Raw genomic sequence first — 22,573 nt, forward strand, 5'->3', positions numbered from 1 at the left:
CTAACCAGCGGACCTGTCCGACGGACAGGTTTCCAGCGGACAAGTTTCTTAGCAAGCTAAGAAACTTTTGTCCGCTGGAAACCTGTCCGCTAGACACGGTCGGACATGTCCGCGGCCGCGGCCTAAGTAGTAAAATGTAATAAAATGTTTTTTTACAGGATTTTAGGGTCAACATTAGGGGTGCGCGCTATACGCCGGAGCACGCAATACCCCGATAAATACGGTATATATTTTGGAGACTTTTGTCTTTTACAAGAGAATATATGACCAGAGTTTTTTATATTATAAATAGAGTAGGGAAAGGTTGAACCCCCCGTTAGTTTTTTTTTTCTAAACACAGATTTCTCTTTAACCACTTGAGGACCCCTTCACGCCGATATACGTCGGCAGAAGGGCACAGCTGGGCACAAGCCCGTACAGATACGTCGCCTTTCAGAGCCCAGCCGTGGGTCGCGTGCACCTCCGGCGGCGCGCTTGCGACCGAGTCCTGAACTCCATGACCGCGGGACCAGTGTCCTGCGATCGGGTCACAGGAGCTGAAGAACGGGGAGAGGTGAGTGTAAACAAACCTTTCCCCGTTCTCCTCTGTGGCTTGTCACTAATCGTCTGTTCCCTGTTAAAGGGAACGACGATCAGTGACGTCACACGTCCAGCCACGCCCCCCTACAGTAAGAACACACAATAGGACACACTTAACCCCTTTAGCGCCCCCTAGTGGTTAACCCCTTCACTGCCAGTGTCATTTTCATAATCCGTGCATTTTTATTGCACTTTTCGCTGTGAAAATGACAATGGTCCCAAAAATGTGTCAAAAGTGTCCGATGTGTCCGCCATAATGTCGCAGTCATGAAAAAAAATCGCTGATCGCCGCCATTGCTCGTAAAAAAAAAAAATATTAATAAAAATTCCTTAAAACTATCCACTATTTTGTAGAAGCTATGACTTTTGCGCAAACCGATTAATAAAAGCTTATTCGGATTTTTTTTACCAAAAATAGGAAGAAGAATACGTATCGGCCTAAACTGTGGAAAAAAACATGTTTTTTTATATATATATATTTTTGGGGGATATTTATTATAGCAAAAAGTAAAAAAAAATGCATTTTTCTAAAATTGTTGCTCTATTTTTGTTTATAGTGCAAAAAATAAAAACCGCAGAGGTGATAAAATACCACCAAAAGAAAGCTCTATTTGTGGGAAAAAAAGGACGCCAATTCTGTTTGGGAGCCACGTCGCACGACCGCGCAATTGTCAGTTAAAGTGACGCAGTTCCGGATTGAAGTACCTTGTGTACTTCCGCCCCAGCATCACCACGGCCCATGGTGTCATTTCCTGCTGCTCGCCCGCTGCCCGCTGCCTTTTGGGACCTGTGTGTGTCCCTGTACGATTTGCGCAGTAGGAAACTGGCAGTAAAGCCTGAAATTCCGGGTGGAACACCACTTTAACTACCATCATAGAGAAATTACAGGAAGCGAGGGAAACTATCTGGGGAAAAAAAGTGAGTACCGGAGCAGAAAATGGCTTAAGGGTCTGCCTGACTAAGGAAGGAACTGGGTCAGGGAAAGGTCAGCTAGGTCAGTCAGGCAAGGGAGGGGGGCGTTTAGTCTCACCTCATTGGAGGCAGCAGGACAGAGGGGTGGGCAATCCATAAAAAAACAAAAATAAAAAGGATAAAATAAAATGAAACCCATTGGTAGTGGGGATTTTGTTATGGCAGCTTGGCGGGTCAGGGGGTCTTCGGGGGGGGGGGGGTCAGTGATTATTGACATTGTTGCTAAATTTTGTGGTCCATCTAAGGTATGGCGCCGCCACGTGGTTGGTTAGTGGTAAAACACCTGTCGCCCCCCAGGAGCTACGACCCCTTGGGGTGGGGGGAAGAGTGGAAGTATGGTGAGGTCGTAACATCCTCAAGCCAGTTGGGGTGCGGCTGAGGACTAGGACGATTTCAGACCCTTGTTTACATTGTTAGGATTACATTGTTGAATGGTATTTTCGTGTTATGTTATTTATTCATTGTTAATAAATTGGCTGCTGTGGCCATATTAAAACGCATGATGCGCAGTCTGTGTCTTTCTTTTAGGGCGGGTTTTAGGACCAGGTTGACGAATCCATTAGTCAAGGCAAATCCCCTCTTCCGGACCGCCCACAGTCATTTTACATTGCTACTTGTTGTTATGGTAGCAGCTAGCTACCATAACCCCCGGTATCCTCTTCAAGAGTGGGCGGTCCACTTCAAGATAAAAGTGGTCTCTGCGGCTGATTCGCAGTGAGATCACTTTTATCAGCGGCAGGAGAAGGAACCCCCTCCCACCACTCTCCGGTGCCCTTCGCCGTTTACCGGAGCCGTCGGTAGCAGTGGAGGGGATCACATCCTCTCCCTAGGCTGACATGGAGATGAGTGAGAGGAAGATGGCCCCCACCCGTCTACATATCATTGCAGGGCGAAAACGTCACTTCCACCCAGTGCTTTTAAAAGGGAAATTTTTTTTATTTTTTTTTAAATTATATTAAAATTATTATTTATTTTTTTATTGCATTTTAGTGTAAATATGAGATGTGAGGTCTTCTTGACCCCCAGGTCTCATATTTAAGAGGTCCTGTCATGCTTTTTTTCTATTACAAGGGATGTTGACATTCCTTTTAATAGGAATAAAAGTGACCCATTTAAAAAAAATAAAATAAAAAGAACAGTGTAAAAATAAAAAATAAAAGGAAAAATAAATAAGGAATTTTTTTTTTTAAAGGTGTCCCATCCCGCCGAGGTCGCGCGCAGAAGCGAACGCATACGTGAGCAGTGCCCACATATGAAAACAGTGTTCAAACCACACATGTGAGGTATCACCGCATTTGTTAGAGCGAGAGCAATAATTCTAGCCCTAGACCTCCCCTGTAACTCAAAATATTGAAACCTGTAGAATTTTTTAAGTGTCGTCTATGGAGATTTTTAAGGGTAAAAGTTTTTCGCCATTCCACGAGCGGGCACAACTTCAAAGCATGACATGTTGAGTATCAATTTACTCAGCGTTACATTTTCTTTCACTATATAAAAAAAATTGGGCTAAATTTACTGTTCTCTCTTTTTTGTATCATTGAACTGGGATCGAGGAGGGGACTGAGCGGCCCCGTTGATCCTCAATTAAAGTCCCATATACTCGCCATTTTTTTATTCCATTGTAGCTTGTTTTGTTTTTGTTTTTATCTATTTTTGTTAATTCTGTATGCTCATTAGTTGATCCGACTTTGTTCATCCCACATCGCTAGTCAATATGCTATTTCGGTTTGTCATATGCACACTGATGGTTTTGGTCGTGCTTGTTTGCTGGGCGGTGCCCTTCCTGCCATGCTCGGGAGCTGCGCCGCGCACTGCTGACCTCCCCTGATCTGACGCGGGGCGGGCGAGGGCCTCATCACTGCGCATCGACGTCACGCTTTCCATGCCAGGTATGCGGCAACCTTGTGATCTCCTTTTCGGGGTCTTTTCATCTAGTGCACACTAAGGCCTCGTACAGACATTCCTCCTCCGGATTTTGATCTGATGGCTTGTACACACCATCAGATCAAAATCCGCGCGGAAAACATCCGCGGTCACGTGTCGCCGCGACGATGACGCGGCGACGTGCGTGACGCTGGAAGGTAAATACTTCCACGCATGCGTCGAATCATTCCGACGCATGCGAGGGATGGGGAGCGGACAGACTTATCCAGATAAGTCCAAAGGACAGGATTCCAGCGGATAGATTTTGTAGCATGCTACAAAATTTTTATCCGCTGGGAATCCGTCGGCTGGACAAATGTCCGCCGAAAATTGTCCGCTCGGGCCTACACACGACCGGATCTATCCGCTGGAACTGATCCGCGGATAAATCCCAGCGGATAGATCCAGTTGTGTGTACGGGGCCTAACACATTTTGACATTAGTGGATTGTAGACTTCTGTTTTCAGAGTGCACAAAAAACTTCAAAACTACAAATCCACATCCTCTGATCTCCTCCCATCCCTGTAACCCCAAATGATTCTTAAAATATTTAAAATTAAGGCTTCAGGTGTGTCTTTGGAGTCAAGGCAGGTTTTATCTTGTAATAAACCTTAGAGTGTAATATTTGAGAGACAATAGCCACAAATAATATTCAGTGGTGGGAGATGTATGTAACGGTTTGATCACACAGATTCAAATGAGGTGCAAAGTCTAAGCACTAACCAGTGTTTATCATAGCTCCTGGTGGTGGAGATGGGTTTTGCTGTGCATTAGTACTAGGTCATGGTCCTCAGGATCTCCTTACCAGGAGGTGAGCAAGCCAGGGTCCCGTAGCAAATATAGCAGGTAGGGATAAGCAGAAGCATAGTCAGTAAACAATAGATATGTGCATTCCTGTTCGTACGAATGTTGTTTTCGTACGAAAATTTTCATTTTCGTACCCGCAGAATAATGTGTACATACAAAAAAATTAAAGCACCAAAATACGAAAACGACAGGATTACGAATGAGCCGCATAACGAACAACCGCAAATACGAACGAACGATCTGACGAAAATACGACAAAACGAAAACGGCAAAAGAACGAAAATTACATCTATAACAAAAGATTTGCATTCTGTATCCTGTTTGAATCCCTTCTCTGTTCGCACCCTCAGTCGTATGCTCATATGACATCCACAACAAAAGACCCGCACTCTGCATTTTGTTTGAATCCTTTCCCTGTCCGCATCCCCAGTCGCATGCTCACACGACATCCACAACAAAAGATTTGCATTCTGTATCCTGTTTGAATCCCCTCTCTGCTCGTATTCTCAGCCGTATATTCACACAACATCCACAACAAAAGATTTGCACTCTGTATCTTGTTTGAATCCCTTCTCTGTTCGCACCCTCAGTCGTATGCTCACACGACATCCACAACAAAAGACCCGCACCCTGTATTTTGAATTCCTTTTTTCTGTTCGTATTTTGGATTCAACAGAATGCAAATCTTTTGCCACAGATGTCACACGAACACACGACCGAAAACACCAAAAGAAAAAGGACCCAAAACACAGAATGCAAATCCCTTGCCACAGATGTAAATTTTCGTTTTTTTGAATGGGCAGTGAGTGTAGTTAGTAAAGCAGCTTCTCTTTTGTGCTGAGTAGTACAGTAAAGCAAATAAACTTTTCTGTGGATTTTCATCTGAAGGGAGATCAGTTGGCCAGACTTTTGAACCCAAAAATGGTTTTCTGATGGAGTTTAAAAACGAACAAATTTCCTGAGAACGAACGGAAAACGATCGTTTTTATGTTTGTTGTTAAAAAAGTCTGACCAAGTGTATGGGGCTTAACAATCGTTAATATGGATGAGCCGCGTGTTGAAAGTGCCGCGAATCCCGCAATATATTTACGAAAGTACAAAATGACGAAAATCCTTTTTCTGTTCGTATCTTCAGTCGCATGCCCACATGACATCCACAACAAATTGTCATAGATGTCACACGAACACACGACCGAAAACATGAACAGAAAAAGGAATCCAAAGCACAGAATGCAAATCATTGACGAAAATTCACGAAAATTATTGTCTAACGAACATGAATTAAACAGAATAACGAACCATCCCGCATGTACGAAAATAAAACGGTAACGAAAATACGAAACGATCGGAATACGAAAAAATCTCGTCGTACGAAAAACGAACGGGAACGAACAGGAAAACAGGCGTCTTACGAAAAACGAACGGACACGAACCTACGGAACGATACGAAACAGAACAAAAAAAAAAAAAATTTTTTTCTGTGCACATGTCTAGTAAACAAGCTAAAGGTTGGTAACGAGTGGTTGCAGGTTGGAATCTAGTAGAAGCATAGTCGAGGAACAAGCCAAGGGTTGGTTACACGTGATAGAGAAGATACAGAAGGCAGCAGGACTGACAAGAGTGAGATATTGGCTGGAGGGAGCACAAAAATCTGGCAAATTGGAAGTGCAAAGGTATGGCTTTAATAGTGAGTTTGTGGGAGGAGAAAAGAGTTCAAGTCAAACAAGTTTCATGGCAGGATCATTCAAATAATTGTCCAGAGAGCTCTCCAGCATTCAAGTTGCTGCAGCAAGAAAAAACATTGCCAGACACATCAAAGTTTGCAGATTCAGATCTGGGCCCTGACAATGTTTGCATTTGTGAATACAGGGTTTTTTTTCTCTTTTTTTTCTAATTGTATTATTTTTTTTATTTTTTACAACTTTCAAAGGGATGAACAAAATCCCTTATTATAGTTTGGGCAGTGACAGGTACTCTTCTCTGAGGCCTCGTACAGACGAGCCGATCTGTCCGATGAAAACGGTCTGCGGACCGTTTTCATCGGACATGTCCGCTGGGATCATTTGGTCTGATGGCTGTACACACCATCAGACCAAATTTCCCGCTGACAGACGCGGTGACGACGCGGTTACAACGCGGTGACGTGGCGGCGACAATGACGCGGCGACGTGCGCGAACCCGGAAGTTAAATGCTTCCACGCATGCGTCGAATCACTTCGACGTCATGCGCGGGTTCTCGGGCCAGCGGACATGTCCGATGAGTCATACTGACCATCGGACATGTCCGGCTGACATGGTTCCAGCGGACATGTTTCTTAGCATGCCAAGAAACATTTGTCCGCTGGAAACCTGTCCGGTCGGCCGAAAAAATTGTCCGGTCGGCCCTACACACGACCGAACATGTCCGCGGAAACTGGTCCGCGGACATGTTCGGTCGTGTGTACGAGGCCTGAGAGATCAGGGGTCTATAAGGTCCTTAATTCTTCCTCTGCCTTTCAAAACATCTGATTAAACACAGACCAGTTTGATCGGCTGCCTCCCTGGCCATGACCCGGATAAATGAGAATGTTCCTGCAGTTGTAGCTTACTGCTAAATTAACTCCAGTGGGGAGGAGGATGTGGATAATTTGTTTCTTGCAGGGTCAATCCTGTTTAACACTTCTATAGTTGTTTTAGATCAGTGGTCTCCAAACTGCGGCCCTTTGCTTGCCTCTATTCGGCCCTTGGGGCACTATTCAATCCACAACTGACACTAATGATGGGGCAACATTCCTCCCACTATAACCGATGGTTTGGGATCTGAGGCTGGTGCATTTTCTACTAGACACATGCAATTAGTTTAGTTCCAAATTCGTTTTTCAACGAAAATTCAGGAAAGATCCGAATTATTCGAAATAACGAATCTAAATGAATGAAACATAACAAATGAATAATAATAAATAATAATAAAAATTGTTTTATTATTATTAATTTGTTACGTTGCGTTCGTTATTTCGGATCATTCGTAACTTTGGATAAATTCGTATTCGTTACGCTCACTAACAGCCAAATTTAAAAGGAAATTTTAATACCTATAATTTAATTGTTAGTTTGTTAGTTATTATTTCTGATTTATGAATTTTTACGAATGATCAAAATAGCGAATACTGCATCTAAATGAATAGAACGTAACAAATTCTAATTTTTCCAAAGTTGCAAATTTATTCAAAATAACGAATTATGATCAGAACGAATGACCCGAAAATCTAAAAAATCAAAAAAATGAAAACGAAAAAAAAAATTGCCTATTTTCCTCTCCCACTGGCCTTATTCCGGCCCTCCTAAACTCTGAAGGACAATAAACTGTCCCTTTATTTAGAAAGTTTGGAGGCCCCTGTGTTAGATTATAATGCTTTGCCACTAAAATTACCGAACACCAAATGTTTTAAAAACTTTGGCCCGGATTCACAATGCACTTACGCCGACGTATCTCGACGTATCTCGCGTAAGTGTAAATATGCGCCGTCGTATCTATGCGCCGTGCCCACAAACTAAGATACGCCTAAAAATAGGCTTCATCGACCAACGTAACTTGCCTACGCTGGCGTATTGTGGGCGCATATTTACTCTGGACGCATCTGGTGCTCCCATTGATTTCCTATTCAAATATGGAAATATGGAAATGAGGGAGATACGTTGATTCACGAACGTACGTGCGCCCGGCGCATAATATACTCGGTATGCGTAAGTCGTACTTCCGGCGTAAAGTTATTCCCCATATATGAGGCGCAACCCATGCAAATGTATGGACCAGGAAACACAAGCCATCGTATTGTACGTTGTTTACGTTGTACGTGAATATGGCTGGGCGTAGGTTACGTTCACGCCGTAGCCAGTGATCCGTCGTATCTTAGGCATTTGTTCCGACGTGATTCTGAGCATGCGCACTGTGATGCGTCCACGGGACGGCACATGCGCCGCTCGTTATTCGTATTTATCTGGCGCTCGGCCCATCATTTGCATGGGGTCATGCCTCATTAGCATGGCTCACGCCCACTTCCACTTACGACGACTTACGCCTAAGAAACCCAGCGCAGATTTGGCAGCACTGGCTTCGTGAATCCAGTGCTTGTCTCTCTGCGCTGCGTCGGCATAGAGTAAAAAAGATACGCTACAGAGGCATAAATATGCGCCGATGTATGTGAATCCGGGCCTTTACGTCTAACTTTTTTCTGAGGGGTCAATCATTTGTTGCTCATTATTTTCTTCTGCACTAGAAAAAAACACTTTTGTTTAAACATGCTGCTCCTAAGTAGGATTTGTTTTGTTTGATGAATAAGTCATGCTGTTTATCGCTTCTCGGCCTTTTGGCTAAGATCAAGTGTAGTATCTGTTCTTATCAGTTGCCAATAGGTGGTGCTAAGCTGACTGTCCCCGGTACCCTGTGGCAGGGGGAAAGGGATGGCAGTCGGCGGACGCTAAGCCTGTTGGTGTGGAGGTGGAAGCCTTCTGATTTGGACAGAGAGGCATGAGGTCGAAGCCAAGAGGCCGGGTCCCTGGCCGTTGGCCTGGATTTGGTGGTAACTGCCCCAGTCAGTTGTTCTGGAGGGAACCCTTGCTTCTCCTTTAACCGGGATGGAGCGGGTAGTACTTCCAGAATGTGATTAGGTGGGAGAGATAGGGGTTGTGGGTGGAGTCTGCGTCAGTAGGCTCTCCCCAACCTCTTCTCCCACCTTCCTGGCTGGGAAGGGTGCTGCCGGTCCGGACCGGGGGCTAGGGACCGTTGAAAAGCCCGTGGAGATTGTGCCCCTGGAGTGGCAGTCCAGGGGTGCCATACATTGCACGAGTGTTTGAGGGACACTCATCGTGTGGCACCTTCAGGTCACTGATCTCCACAACACACTTTTCACACCTGCCGCTTGGGCCGGGCCTTTTGGCTAGGACCAGTGGAATTTTTATCCTGGCCGGAGGGCCGGCCAATGTATTTCACATTGGTCACTTTCCTCACCTTCCCATCTTCCTTTTCCCCACTTTCTTTTATTATTTTTCCCCGTGTGTTGTTTTGTTTGTCACTCTTTTTGTTGGTGCTTGCACTTTATGTGTGGCGAGTAGGGTGCTGGTCCTCGGGCCGGTCTCTGAAAGTCTTGGGAGTTGGTGGACTCGGCCTTCTGGTTAGGTTCACCGGCTCTCATGGGGTCTCCCTTCGGGGGAACCTCACCGAGGAGGGTTCTGTTTCGGCAGTCCCTCCGAGGATGTTGGGTCCTTGTGGCTTCGGCTGCTTGGACCAAGATGGGTCCATATGGCTTCGGCTGTATGGACCACAGTTTACTCTTTTCCCTGCCAGGAGCCTAACGCCCCGGGGGATCAGAGACGGGTCCTTTTCGGAGGACCACTGACGTATGCACCCGTCGCAGTTTTTTGTGATGTCACTCTTTATGTGTGTGCACATTTTTCCCTGCACCGGGTGGAGTTTTTGGGTTGTGTTTTGCACGCCACAGGCTTTTCAACAGAAAAAAAAAAAATGCTGTTTATCTCATTCATTTTGGTTTATTTTAGTCCACTTTCTCAACCAAGAATATATTTGTGGCCAAAAAGTGAATCCTTTATTGTAAGCTGTTCAGTCATTACCTCTGAAATTGTATCTTATCAAAAAGGCTTTCAAATAATTAGAACAACTTATTGGCCCAGATTCAAGAAGCACTTGCGCCCGTGCAATCATAGGTTGCGCGGCGCAAGTGCTTACTTGCTCCGGTGTAACGAGTGCTCCTGATTCAGGAACCTCGTTACACCGACTGCAGCCTAGGATATGACAGACATAAGCCTCCTTATGCCTTCATATCTCAGGCTGCATTCTTGCGTTGGCCGCTAGGGGGCGCGGCCATTGTGATCGGCGTATAGTATGCAAATTGCATACTACCACCGATTCACAAAAGTTGCGCGGGCCCTGCGCACGCAAGGTACGGAGTTTCCGTACGGCGACTTTAGCGCAAGGTTGCTCCTGCTGTAGCAGGGGCAACCAATGCTAAAGTATAGCCGCCCTTCCCGCTCGTGAAATTTAAATTTCACGTCGTTTACGTAAGTGATTCGTGAATGGCGCTGGACGCCATTCACGTTCACTTAGAAGCAAATGACGTCCTTGCGACGTCATTTGCCGCAATGCACGTCGGGAAAGTTTCCCGACGGAGCATGCGCTGTTCGCTCGGCGCGGGAGCGCGCCTAATTTAAATGATTCCCGCCCCCGGCGGGATCATTTACATTAGGCAGCCTTACGCCCGGCTATTTAGCATATCGCCCGCGCAATTTACAGAGCTACTGCTCCGTGAATCGCGGGCATTTCAAAATATTTGCGTGGGCGCAGAGCAAACATCGTTGCCCTTTGCCCACGCAAATATTGCACGGATCTACCTGAATCTGGGCCACTGTATTCTGTCTCAGTCAATCTTTGCTCACTCTCTCCTTCTGAAATTCCATTCTATTAAAAAGGATTACATTATATGTGCAGCAAATCAGATTTTTTTTAACATTTTAGAAAAGAAACACATATTTGTTTTATTTGCAACAGAAATCTGACTTTTCTCTCCCTCTGAGAAAAAGGACTATACAAAAACTTTAAAAATACAGCAAATCTGTGCAATTTTTTTCTGTCTTAAGTCTCAGAAAAAAAGATGATGTAATTATTATTTTTACAGATGAGATCTGACTGCTCCCCCCTCTGACACAGTGATCTGTCAAAAGGGAATTAAAGCTCAGCTACACAGCTGTCCAATTTTTCTATTTTGTGTCTAAAAAAAGACTATTGCCTCTTCCAACGCTCGGGCAGCCGACATCTTGTTGGGGCTACTTTTGGGTATCGCGGCTCCAGTGCTCTGATTGGCCAGAGCCGCAAATAAATCACTCCCGCACATGTAGGCGGGAGCCGCCAGTGACGGCATGGGCTCAATCAGAAATGGCACGCTAAAGTGCCCATGATTTTAGCAAATATTTCCAAAACCGTGGAGGTTTAGGAGATATTTCAAGCACCTACAGGTAAGCCTTAATCTAGGCCCACATTTGCGGAGGCTTTTTTTTTAAGGGGGTTGCTTTGGGCCCCCAACAGTGACAGGGCCCAGGGCACCTTCCCCATTTGCCCTGCGGTAAAGACGGCCCTGAGCGGCCCCCACCCGAAGACGTCAAAGAAGAAGCCCCCCCTGGTAAAAAGAGCTAAAGAAGACAGGGGGCGGCCTCCGGAGCAGACTAATAAATTATTTAAAAAACTCTTGTGTTGTGTTTATTGACTTTAACATTTTTCCTCCAGGTGAATGGGTAGGGGTACGATGTACCCCATATGCATTCACTTAGGGTGGGGGGCCGGTATCTGGGGGCCCCCTTATTAAAGGGGGCTCCCAGATTCCGATAAGCCTCCCGCCCGCATACCCCGACAACCAACGGCCAGGGTTGTCGGGAAGGGGCCCTGTCCTCATCAACATGGGGACAGGGTGCTCTGGGTTGGGGGGGCCCCGCAGTGCGCTCCCCTGCCCCAGAGCACCCAACCCCCTCATGTTGAGGGCATGCAGCCTGGTACGGCTCAGGAGGGGGGGGCGCTCGCTCGTCCCCACTCCTTTCCTGGCCGGCCGGGTAGCGTGCTTTGGATACGGGTCTGGTATGGATTGTAGGGGGGCTCTCCTTACAACCCATAACAGACCTCAGGGCCCGGTATGCTCCTGAGGGGGGAACCAATGCCGGATTTTTATTTAAAATCCGGCGGGGACTTCCCCCTCAGGATTCATAACAAACGCCGCACACATGTAGAATTGGCGGGAATCCAAGTCGGATCTCCCGTCGCTTCTATGACGGCTTTGTCTCTATCGCGGAAAGCCAGCTCGGCGCTGGCTCCCGCGATGGGGCTTGTAGGTGGTCAATCTCGCCGAGAAAGGGAGCGAGATTGACACAATATCGCGTGCACCTACTGTAAGTGCAGGAGTAGATAGGACTGCACTGATTTTGACCCTTAAAAAACATTGACACTTAACAATTTCTACAGGTTATCAGTTTTAAAGTCTTTTGCTAGAATTATTGCTCTCGCTCGTGGCGATACCTCTATGTGTGGTTTGACCACCATTTACATATGCGGGCGCGACTTACGTATGCGCTCGCTTTTGCGCACAAGCGCGGAGGGATGGGGTGCTTTAATTTTTTTATTTTATTATTTATTTTCCTTTTTTATTTTTACACTGTCCCTTTAACCACTTGCCGACCAACCGCCAGTGTTATAGGGCGACAGGTTGTCACGATCCCACGAACCGTCGTAGCTGTACGTAGGTCTCTTTAAGCGGGATAGCAGGCGCGCACGCTCGTTGCATCGGGGGGTGCCGATGCTCGTGACCTGCAGTCATGATCACTGCCGGCGTGAGCGATCGCGGTGACAAGAGGCAGAACAGGGATGTGTGTGTGTAAACATATAAATCACGGTTCTGTTCAGTAAGGAAAGACAGATCATGAGTTCCTACTAGCTAGGAACCACGATCATTTCCTCTAGGTCAGTTGCATCCCCCTACAGTTAGAACACACACTAGGGAATACAGTTAACCCCTTGATCGCCCCCTAGTGTTAACCCGTTCCTTGCATTTTTATAGCACTGATCGCTGTACAAATGTCACTGGTCCCAAAAATGTGTCAAAAGTGTCTGATGTGGGGGTGTGGCTTGCGCACACACGAGAATAGAAGCCTAAGCCATGAGCTCTGCATCGCCGACCAGACTATCAGCGATGAACGGGCACAAGCAAAGGTCCATCTGGCCCCTTGAATTCACACAATACTCCCACGGGATCCAACACCAAGATGACCCCGCAAATGGAGCCAGGACAGAGGCCTGAAACAGCTCACAACCTTCTCCTTCCAGCCCAGCCGAGCGCAGGGAATACGCCAAGATGGCGCTGCCAGAGCAGCAACATTTCTTGGCCTACACTGACCTCCCTGAGGACCATCCACAAGATATACAGCATGGATCAGCATCCTCATCTCTATACAAATCCTCTCCAGCAACCCCGGCATTGGCGGCTGGTGCTCAAAATATTTGGGGGGGTGCAAACAAACGAAAAAAACAATTGCAGCCTCACTGTGCCCATCAAACGCAGCTACTGTGCCCATCAATTGCAACCACTGTGCCCATCAAAGGCAGCCACTGTGCCCATCAAATGCAGCGACTGTGCCATCAATTGTCGCCACTGTGCCATTAATTGTCGCCACTGTGCCATCAATTGTCGCCACTGTGCCATCAATTGTCGCCACTGTGCCATCAATTGTCGCCACTGTGCCATCAATTGTCGCCACTGTGCCATCAATTGTCGCCACTGTGCCATCAATTGTCGCCACTGTGCCATGCCATCAAATGCAGCCACTGTTAGGCATGTGCAAAAGGGAAAATTTTGTTTCGTTTCGTTTCGTTTTAATTCGTTATTTAACTAATTTCGTTAAGTTAGGTTCGTTACATGTGTTAAATTCGTTTTCGGAACTCGTTCGTTTTCGACCGAATTTCGAAAAATCCGGTCGAATTCGAAAATTCTCTCTTCGAATATAATTTCGAAATTCGATCGTAATTCGAAAAAAAAAAAAAAAAAAATCGAATTCCAAATCGAAAACCCGCGGACGAAATTCGATCGGAATTCCAAAAAAAAATAAAATTTTTTTTCGAATTCCAAATCGAAAACCCGCGGACGAAATTCGATCGGAATTCGAAAAAAAAAAAAAAAAAATCGAATTCCGATCGAATTTCATCCGCGGGTTTTCGATTTGGAATCGAAATCGTTTGTTCGGATTCGGTAAATTCATTAATATTGCAATTCGGGAATTCGTATGCATCCGAATGTCCGAATAATGAAAAATTTGTCCGAATTTCGATTCGGAACGAAACGAAATGCACATGCCTAGCCACTGTGCCATGCCATCAAATGCAACCACTGTGCCATCAATTGTTACCACTGTGCCCAGCAATTGTCACCACTATGCCATGTCATCAAACACAGCCACTGTGCCATCAATTGTCACCACTGTGCCCAGCAATTGTTGCCACTGTGCCCAGCAATTGTCGCCACTGTGCCCAGCAATTGTTACCACTGTGCCCATCAATTGTCGCCACTGTGTCCAGCAATTTTCGCCACTGTGTCCAGCAATTTTCGCCACTGTGCCCATCAATTGTCGCCACTGTGCCCATCAATTTCCGCCACTGTGCCCTGTAAAATGCCCCCCCCCCCCCGCCTGGCACTTACCTTTCTGGGGTCAGCCATCCTGCTTCTACCGTCCCTCGATGTCTTCTCCCACCCTCGATGACGCTTCAGCCAATCAGGTTACCGGTAACCAGAACCGGTAAACCTGATTGGCTGAGACACCTGTCAGTCTTATCCAAGGAACGCACCACCCGTGTGTCCCTGAATAAGTATTTGGAAGCCTATCACAGCCCTCAGGCTGTAATCGGAAAGCTGCTGGCTCTGATAGGCACTTTCACAGCCAACCAGCTGCCGTTATTCAGATGGCCGGCGCTCGCCAGGGGACCGGCCATCTGAATAGTCGGCGGCAGCGGCCAGGGCAGGACTTAGGGTGGGGGGGGCCCCTGGGCTTGAGTGTTGAAGGGGCCCCCTGGAGCCGAGAATTGGGGGGGATCGAAGTTGTTGAGCGGGGGGGGGGAATTGAAGTTGTTGAGCAGGGGGGAGCGCATTAAAGTTGTTGAGCGGGGGGGGAATTTGCAGTTGTTGAGGGGGGGAGTGCCTCTCACCTGTGCCAACAGCCGGGGCCACAGACTGTCATTAGCCCGGCTGTCGGCTTTCTTCCCTTCAGCAGCCACAGTCCTCCACACACCACTCCGGTTCCTCCTGCTTCCGTGCTGCCTCCTCTTGCAGTGCGGGAAAATTAACCCTTTTGCGGGACTGCGGGAAGAAGCTGTCTGTGCGGGAAAGTCCCACAGAATCCGTGCGTGTTGGGAGGTATGTGTAGGGCCGCCATCAGGAATTTTGGGGCCCCTTGCACAGCTTAAGGCATGGGCCCCCTGAAGCAGAGAACCTAGGGGGGTGGGGGTGCTGCCGCCTGAAATTGAGAAGCGTGGGGGCTGCCGCAAATTGAGAAGCGGGGGGGCCTTTACAAAAAATAGAAGAAATAAAGAAGAAAACAAATATATATAAATATATGTAGCCATCCGGGGCCCTGGGGACCTCTGGGCCTTTTAATAAAAATAAAAAATAAACCTCTGGGCCCTTTAATAATAATAAAAAAAAAACATTTATAAAAAATACATAAAAAAAGGGAGGTTGCCAAACCCGGGGGCCCTGGGGACCTCTGGGCCCCTGGGAACCTCTGGGCCTTTTAATAAAAAAATAAAAAAATAAACAAAAATAAAAAAATAAACATTTATAAAAAAAATAAAAAAAGGGGGGGTTGCCACATGGGGCCCTGGGGACCTCTGAGCCCTTTAATAAAAAAATATATATATATATATAAAAAAAAATGTAATTTTTTTTATAAAAAAATAAAAAAGGTGGGTTGCCATCCGGGGGCCCTGGAGACCCCTGGGCCCTTTAATAATAATAATAATATATATATATATATATATATATATATATATATATATATATATATATATATATATATAAAAATAAAAAATATATAAAAAAAACATTTTTTTACAAAAAATAAATTAAAAAAAGGGGGGTTGCCGTACGGGGGTTGCCGTAAAGGGGGCCCCCTATTGGGTGGGGCCCCTGGGCTTGAGCCCAGTCAAGGCCAATGGTAAGTCCGGCCCTGGCAGCGGCAATGCATGAATCTATGTATTGTATCAGTGGCGGTGCAGGAGCCAGAGGGGACGGCGCTCCGGTGCCCTCTATGGACGCACCGCTACTGAACCCCGGTCTCCCAAAGCCCAGCCAAATCAAGGATGCCAATGGATCCAAATCATCAGGCCTCAGACACAGTGAGTACAGACCTCCATAATGAAAACGCTATCTCCTCACTGCAAACCTCCATAGTTCAATTCCCAACATCAGGGCAACCGGTGCTAGACACCACTATGAAGGATATGCTTTTATCCCTACAATCCTCTCTCATGACCAACCTATCCTCACTGATCAATAGGTTTTCTTTCGAAATTAAGCATATGGATAATAGAATGCAGTATAAGGAAAACAAAATGGAGGAATGCACAGAAACAGTAAATTACCTAGTTGATGCATATACAGAGCAAAAAGATGACTCTTTCTGGATCAAAGCAAAGCTGGCGGACCTCGAGGACCGCTCCCGACATAATAATATTAAAATATGCGGAATCCCAGGGACCATTCAACCCAAAGAACTGCACAACTACGCTAGCTCCATGTTTACTAACATGCTACCAGACCTCTCCCCAATTAAACTCACCATAAACCGTATTCACAGAATACCCAAACCCCTCCACCTCGATGCATATGTCCCCAGAGATGTTCTCCTGAGGATCCACTTTTACCAGGCAAAAGAGCAAATCCTCTCAAAAGCTAGAGAAATGTCCCCTCTTCCAGCAATGTACTCAGACATCCTACTATATGCAGATCTGTCACAATATACCATATAAACAAGGAGGCAGCTAAAAACGATCACTAAAGCCATGATTAATCATAAAATCATATACAAATGGCGCCACCCAGCCACCATTCTGGCCACCCACAACGGCACCCACCCCACCATATGCAACCTGGACAGAGGACTGAAACTTATCCATACCTGGGGAATCCTACCGGATTCTCCATGCAATCAACCTGATCCTTGCGGGAAACCTAATCCTTTTCAATTCAGGCATAACCGGGAGCACTTTAAAGGATAACCAAAAGTAAATCCATTTGCCCTAAATCCTATACCATTGATCAACAATTCTAAGTCCGGTCTGGCTATATGCTCAATCAACCACTTGCTGAACTTTCCCCCAAGTTTGGTCGGCTGCTCCCAGACCTACACAGTGCTGATGTAACTGTTTGTTTCACTTAAAGTTGTCTTTTTTTTTGCAGTTTTATATTTCTGCCGTGTTTATCTCTTCAGCAACCCCCTGCACACAAAATAAGTTAGTGACTAAGGGCCAGATTCACGTAGAATCGCGGCGGCGTAACGTATCGTAGATACGTTACACCGCCTCAAGTTTTCATTGCAAGTGCCTGATTCACAAAGCCCTTGCGCTGAAAACTACGCTGGCAGCCTCCGGCTTAAGCCCGCGTAATTTAAATAGGCGTGTGCCATTTAAATTAGGCGTGCTCCCGCACCGGACCTACTGCGCATGCTCCGTTTCGCAATTCCCGTCGTGCTTTGCGCGCAGTGACGTCATTTTTTCTAACGGCGACGCGCGTAGCGTAATTCCGTATTCCTGGGCGGCTTACGCAAACGACGTTCATTTTTAAATTTCGAAGCGGGAACGACGGCCATACTTTATACAGCAATACGATTGCTGTGTAAAGTTAGGGCACCCAAAACGACGACTAACTTTGCGACGGGAAACTAGACTAGCGTAGCGAACGCGAAAATCCGTCGGGAATCGCCGTAACTCCTAATTTGCATACCCGACGCTGGTTTACGACGCAAACTCCCCCCAGCGGCGGCCGCGGTACTGCATCCTAAGATCCGACAGTGTAAAACAATTACACCTGTCGGATCGTATGGATATCTATGCGTAAATGATTCTATGAATCAGTCGCATAGATAGAAACAGAGATACGACGTCGTATCTCTTTTGTGAATCTGGCCCTAAGTATTTGCAATCCCCTACTTTATCTGTTTTGCACCTCTCATAGAATCTTGATAGTAATGATTTTTCAGCACCGCTAAGGGCGCCGATTACGGACATCTCTACTCATCGACAGCCGGATTCCTGAGAACTAGTCCCCTGATCTCCAGCAACCGTAGGTCACCTACATCCCTACCACACCACACTACCACCCACCATGGATGTCAACAACCTATGCAAAAGGTCTGAACCACCCAGCAAAACTAGCCTCAAAACTGTGACGTTCTGTGCGTCCAAGAGACACACTTTGCTCAAAACGCATCTCCAAAATGTCAACACAGATAATTCCCACATATCTTCCAAACCTCCTATTCGAAGAAACAACAAGGAGTATTGATAGCTATTAGAAACACTGTATCCTTTCAATTACAGAACTGCATCACAGATCCAGAGGGTCGGTACATCTTCCTGCTTTGTACAATTAACAATGTACCCTATACTTTGATTTCCATCTGCGCCCCAAACCAACGCCAGATAAATTTCCTCAAAAAGACACTAAAAGCAGCAAGAAGAATCCAGCAAGGTCATATGCTGATCTGTGGAGATTTTAATCTGGTCCCAAACAACATAATGGACTCCACCGCAGGGTCCAAAAGACATGCATCTCCTTTAGATAACTTTATTACTTCTAATGACTTGTATGACTTGTGGAGGTGTTGTCACCCGAGCAAACGTGATTTTACATATCTTTCGCTACATCACAAAACCTGCTTGCGAATTGACTTGTTTTTGGCTGATAAATGGCTACTACAAAAAATATCAATCTCCAGTATTTACACCACCACCTGGTCAGATCATGCTCCTGTTCGCATCATCATATCCGCTAACTCACCTCAACCTAACTCCTATATTTGGAGGGTCAATAAATATCTCCTCAATACCCCATGTTATTCCACACCCATCAAACAACAACTAGAAGAATACTTTTCAATCAACAAAGCATCAGTATCTGACCTGCTGGTGGTGTGGAATGCTCATAAAGCTGTGATTAGAGGTGTATTCCTTCAAATGGGGTCTAGAGCAAAGAAAAAAAGAACTCAGAGGTTAGACGAACTCACAGCTGACATATCAACTTCTGAATCCTTGAACAAAACAACCCTTCTCCTCGTCTCCAATCTAAAATCTTTGCACTCCTTCCACGAGTTAAGGTCCCTACTCCTTGAGGCATACGAAAAATCCTATAGAGGACTCAAACTACTGTACATACACCACAGGGAACAAAGCAGGTATGGCAATGTCCTTACATGTCAAAGGCTATAGAGCCAAAACCAAAATCCCATTCCTATACCACCCCCACTCCAACGAAAAATTACTTAAAACTCATTTCATAGCAAACGTATTTAGTTCATACTATAAAGATCTTTACAACCTTAAAGATGACTTAATCACCCACCAACCGTCTCATTAAGAAATCCAAGCCTTCCTAGACGTTACGAATCTCCAATCTGTAACCCCACAACAACTTTCATCACTAAATGACTCCTTCACAATATCTGAAATATTGCAAGCAAATAATAATCTCCCCAATTCCAAATTCCCAGGACCAGATGGCTTCACTGGAGAATACTACACACAATATCAAAATATCCTCGCTCCTACCCTATGTCAAACCTACAACTCAGCTGCCACCTCCACCTCATTCCCTGCTGAAATGCTCAGTGCCCTGGTTGTGACGCTAGCTAAGCCCGGTAAAGAACCTACCAACAACCTACTTCACCCAACTTATCAACTGATCAACTTAGACAAGGTTAAGTCATTTCCCAAGTTACAAAAAGAGTATCATCTCCCAAACTCAGACATATTCCTTTATATACGCACCCAACACTGCCTTAACTCGCTCACAACTTGGACCTGCAAAATTCCCCAAGTGGCCTGGATCTATTTTAGAACTCCTACAACTCACCATAAAGGAATACCGATATTTTACAATCTACTAAAAATATTTTTACCAAATCCACTCCGCTACTTAGATGGGAAATACAGTGGACTAATGGGAAAAGGTCTGTAAATCTACATACAAGGCTACATGCTGCTCAACCCTTTGGGAACTAGCAATTAAACTGACACACCGTTGGTATCTCACTCCTGATAGAATAGCCAAATTTGACATAAACTTTGACGACTCATGGTGGAGACAATGCGGACAGAGGGGATACATGCTCCACATTTTCTGGAAGTGCCCCAAACTAGCAGTATACTGGGAATCAATATTCCGCTTACTCTCTGACATTACACAATTGATAATACCTATGAGACATTCCCTAGCACTGTTATCACTAGTCTAGAGCAATACCCAAACCCGATGAGAAATATTATAATACATGTATTATTATCAGCAAGTCTCACTATCACTAGAAAGTGGAGAAATCCGGATCCTCCCACGTTGAGTGAAGTGGTACAAACAACCCATGTTCACTTCATACATGAATCAACACTGGCATTAAGACACAAAAACAAAGCACATTAACTCAAAATGTGGCAAGCATGGATAGAATGGACTAGTTCCCCAGGAATTGTCAAGGCCTTCAGTCCTCAACTCTGAATGATAGCTCCTACATGGTTATATATTAACAGTTCAATGTTCTTTACAGTTTAAAGCTCTTGACATGTATTGAGTTTCAATTTTAAGGTGTATGACTTAAGGGGGGGGCATACCTACACAGGCACAGTATAGCACCTTTTAGGGTGCTCGGGTAAGTAGTCAACCCTGCTACCTTCACTATATATCACATGGTCGGCTGACCACCAAAGGATTATAACACCTACAGGAATATATTTTGCTAATACATTTATTGGTATTTATATATTTGTCACACAACATACTCTACATGCATCAACAGAAATGTTTATTGTATGCATATACATTAAATATGCTTTAGGGTCGTTGGGTGGAAGTGGTGTTTGACGTTGCTTCTGTCATCCAACGTCATTGAGACGAGTAGGGGCCATCATTCCCTCACTCAACACAGTGCCTCAGAGGGGAAAGTATTGTGTCCGGTGCTACCAACGGCTCTGGAAAGTGGCAGGAGGGGGTCGCACCTCTCCCGCTGCCGATAAAAGTGATCTTGTGCCGAATCTACCTTGGAGACCACTTTTATCTAAAAAGCAGGACCGCCCCGCCATTTAAGAATACACTGGGGTTATGGCAGCTATCTGCTGCCATAACAACGATATTTAACATAAAATTACCGACGTATAACAACGGCAGGCAGTCGGGAAGTGGTTAATAAATGTTATATGTCAATATTCAATGGATGGAAATATGAGCCATACATCATGAGAATGGAAGTCGGAGCTCTTCATACTGTTTTATATTATGTAAAACATGACCGATTCCTATTATGAAACATGTCATTGGATTAGCTAGTCTTAAATCTGTGACTTCCCCTGATCTCAGATCAAATATATAACAGACTGAAAGTGATGAATGTCTTTTAGCAACAACGTAACTGATTTCATTTAAAATAACAAGAAATACTTATATGAAATGACTGTATTATTAAAGATTCTCTGTTCAACCAGTTTAGTTAGCTTTACTGGTTATAAATGGGACCAGACTGCCCGATAGTTCTACCAACACCTGTGCCATGTGATGGTCTATCTGTCTGGAAATGGTGCGAATGGATTCTCTATGTGGCCACTCATTTTGCAGAGCCGCTGGCTCATTTTGTTGACCTGCCATATCTTACAACCCAACCTATGGAAGTCAGAATAGATTTGTGACCATTGGGTACTCACCCTCCGTCATATTGTCTCCATTCACTGCACAGAACAAGGTGATCCCATGTAGAAGGACAAGAGGTAAAAGTAGACGGACTTCCATCCCTGTAGACACCGAGAAATGAATAAAGTCTCAACTGGTGAAACCGATGATGGAAGATCTTTTTCAGTAGAAAGATGTGAGATGTTATCAGAATTGCGTGAAGGCTAATCATATCTGGATGGATGACGATCATATCTCACAACTGTGTATATCTGTTAATATAGATAAAACATCCTTTTCATAGTTACAGTTGGAACTGCTCTAAGTGTCACTTGTAGTCAGCTGATGAATAACTGGTGACAAAGAGTCAGTCCATGTCCCTCTCGGGGGATCTGAAGCATTCAGAAAATGTCTAAAAGAAAATGGACAGCAAGGCGCTGAGGTCAGTATCATATAAAAATCACTTTATTAAAAGTAAGCAGCACACTTACATTGAAGTTAGCATGAAACAACATAGATAGACAACACCTGAGACCATGCAGTTGTGATCAGTGTCAGGCTGTAGGCATCACTGAGCTAACAGAAATCGAGGGTGACAGGGGTCATGCACACTCAGGACCATTGCAACAGGACAGGCAAGCCAAGCAACTGCTTGGGGCCCCGAGCTGACCTGCTGCCTCCCCTCCCTGTGCAACTCCTCTCTTGCTGCACGGGAGGAGGAAGGAGTAACTTGAAAAAACTTGGATGTCACCTTCGGCAGCTGCACCCCCCGCTTCTCAACGTTACATAGTTAGTTACATAGTTAGTCAGGTTGAAAAAAGACACAAGTCCATCCAGTCCAACCA

General features: G+C 45.4%; 1 protein-coding gene and 1 pseudogene across 1 annotated transcript in view; one reads left to right on the forward strand and one right to left on the reverse strand.

Annotated features, from left to right (window-relative positions):
• LOC120933680 overlaps positions 1-22,150 on the reverse strand; it is a 69,125-nt gene extending 46,975 nt beyond the window's left edge. The window contains exon 1 of the mRNA XM_040347020.1: positions 21,764-22,150. Coding sequence (XP_040202954.1) covers positions 21,764-21,848 — 85 coding nt within the window. The 5' untranslated portion in view covers positions 21,849-22,150. The remainder of the gene's footprint in view (positions 1-21,763) is intronic.
• Positions 8,612-8,742, forward strand: LOC120933932 (annotated as a pseudogene).
• Positions 22,151-22,573: the final 423 nt, after the last annotated feature.

Source organism: Rana temporaria, chromosome 3 (assembly GCF_905171775.1).
Source record: "Rana temporaria chromosome 3, aRanTem1.1, whole genome shotgun sequence".
In the NCBI taxonomy this organism is placed as follows: domain Eukaryota; kingdom Metazoa; phylum Chordata; class Amphibia; order Anura; family Ranidae; genus Rana; species Rana temporaria.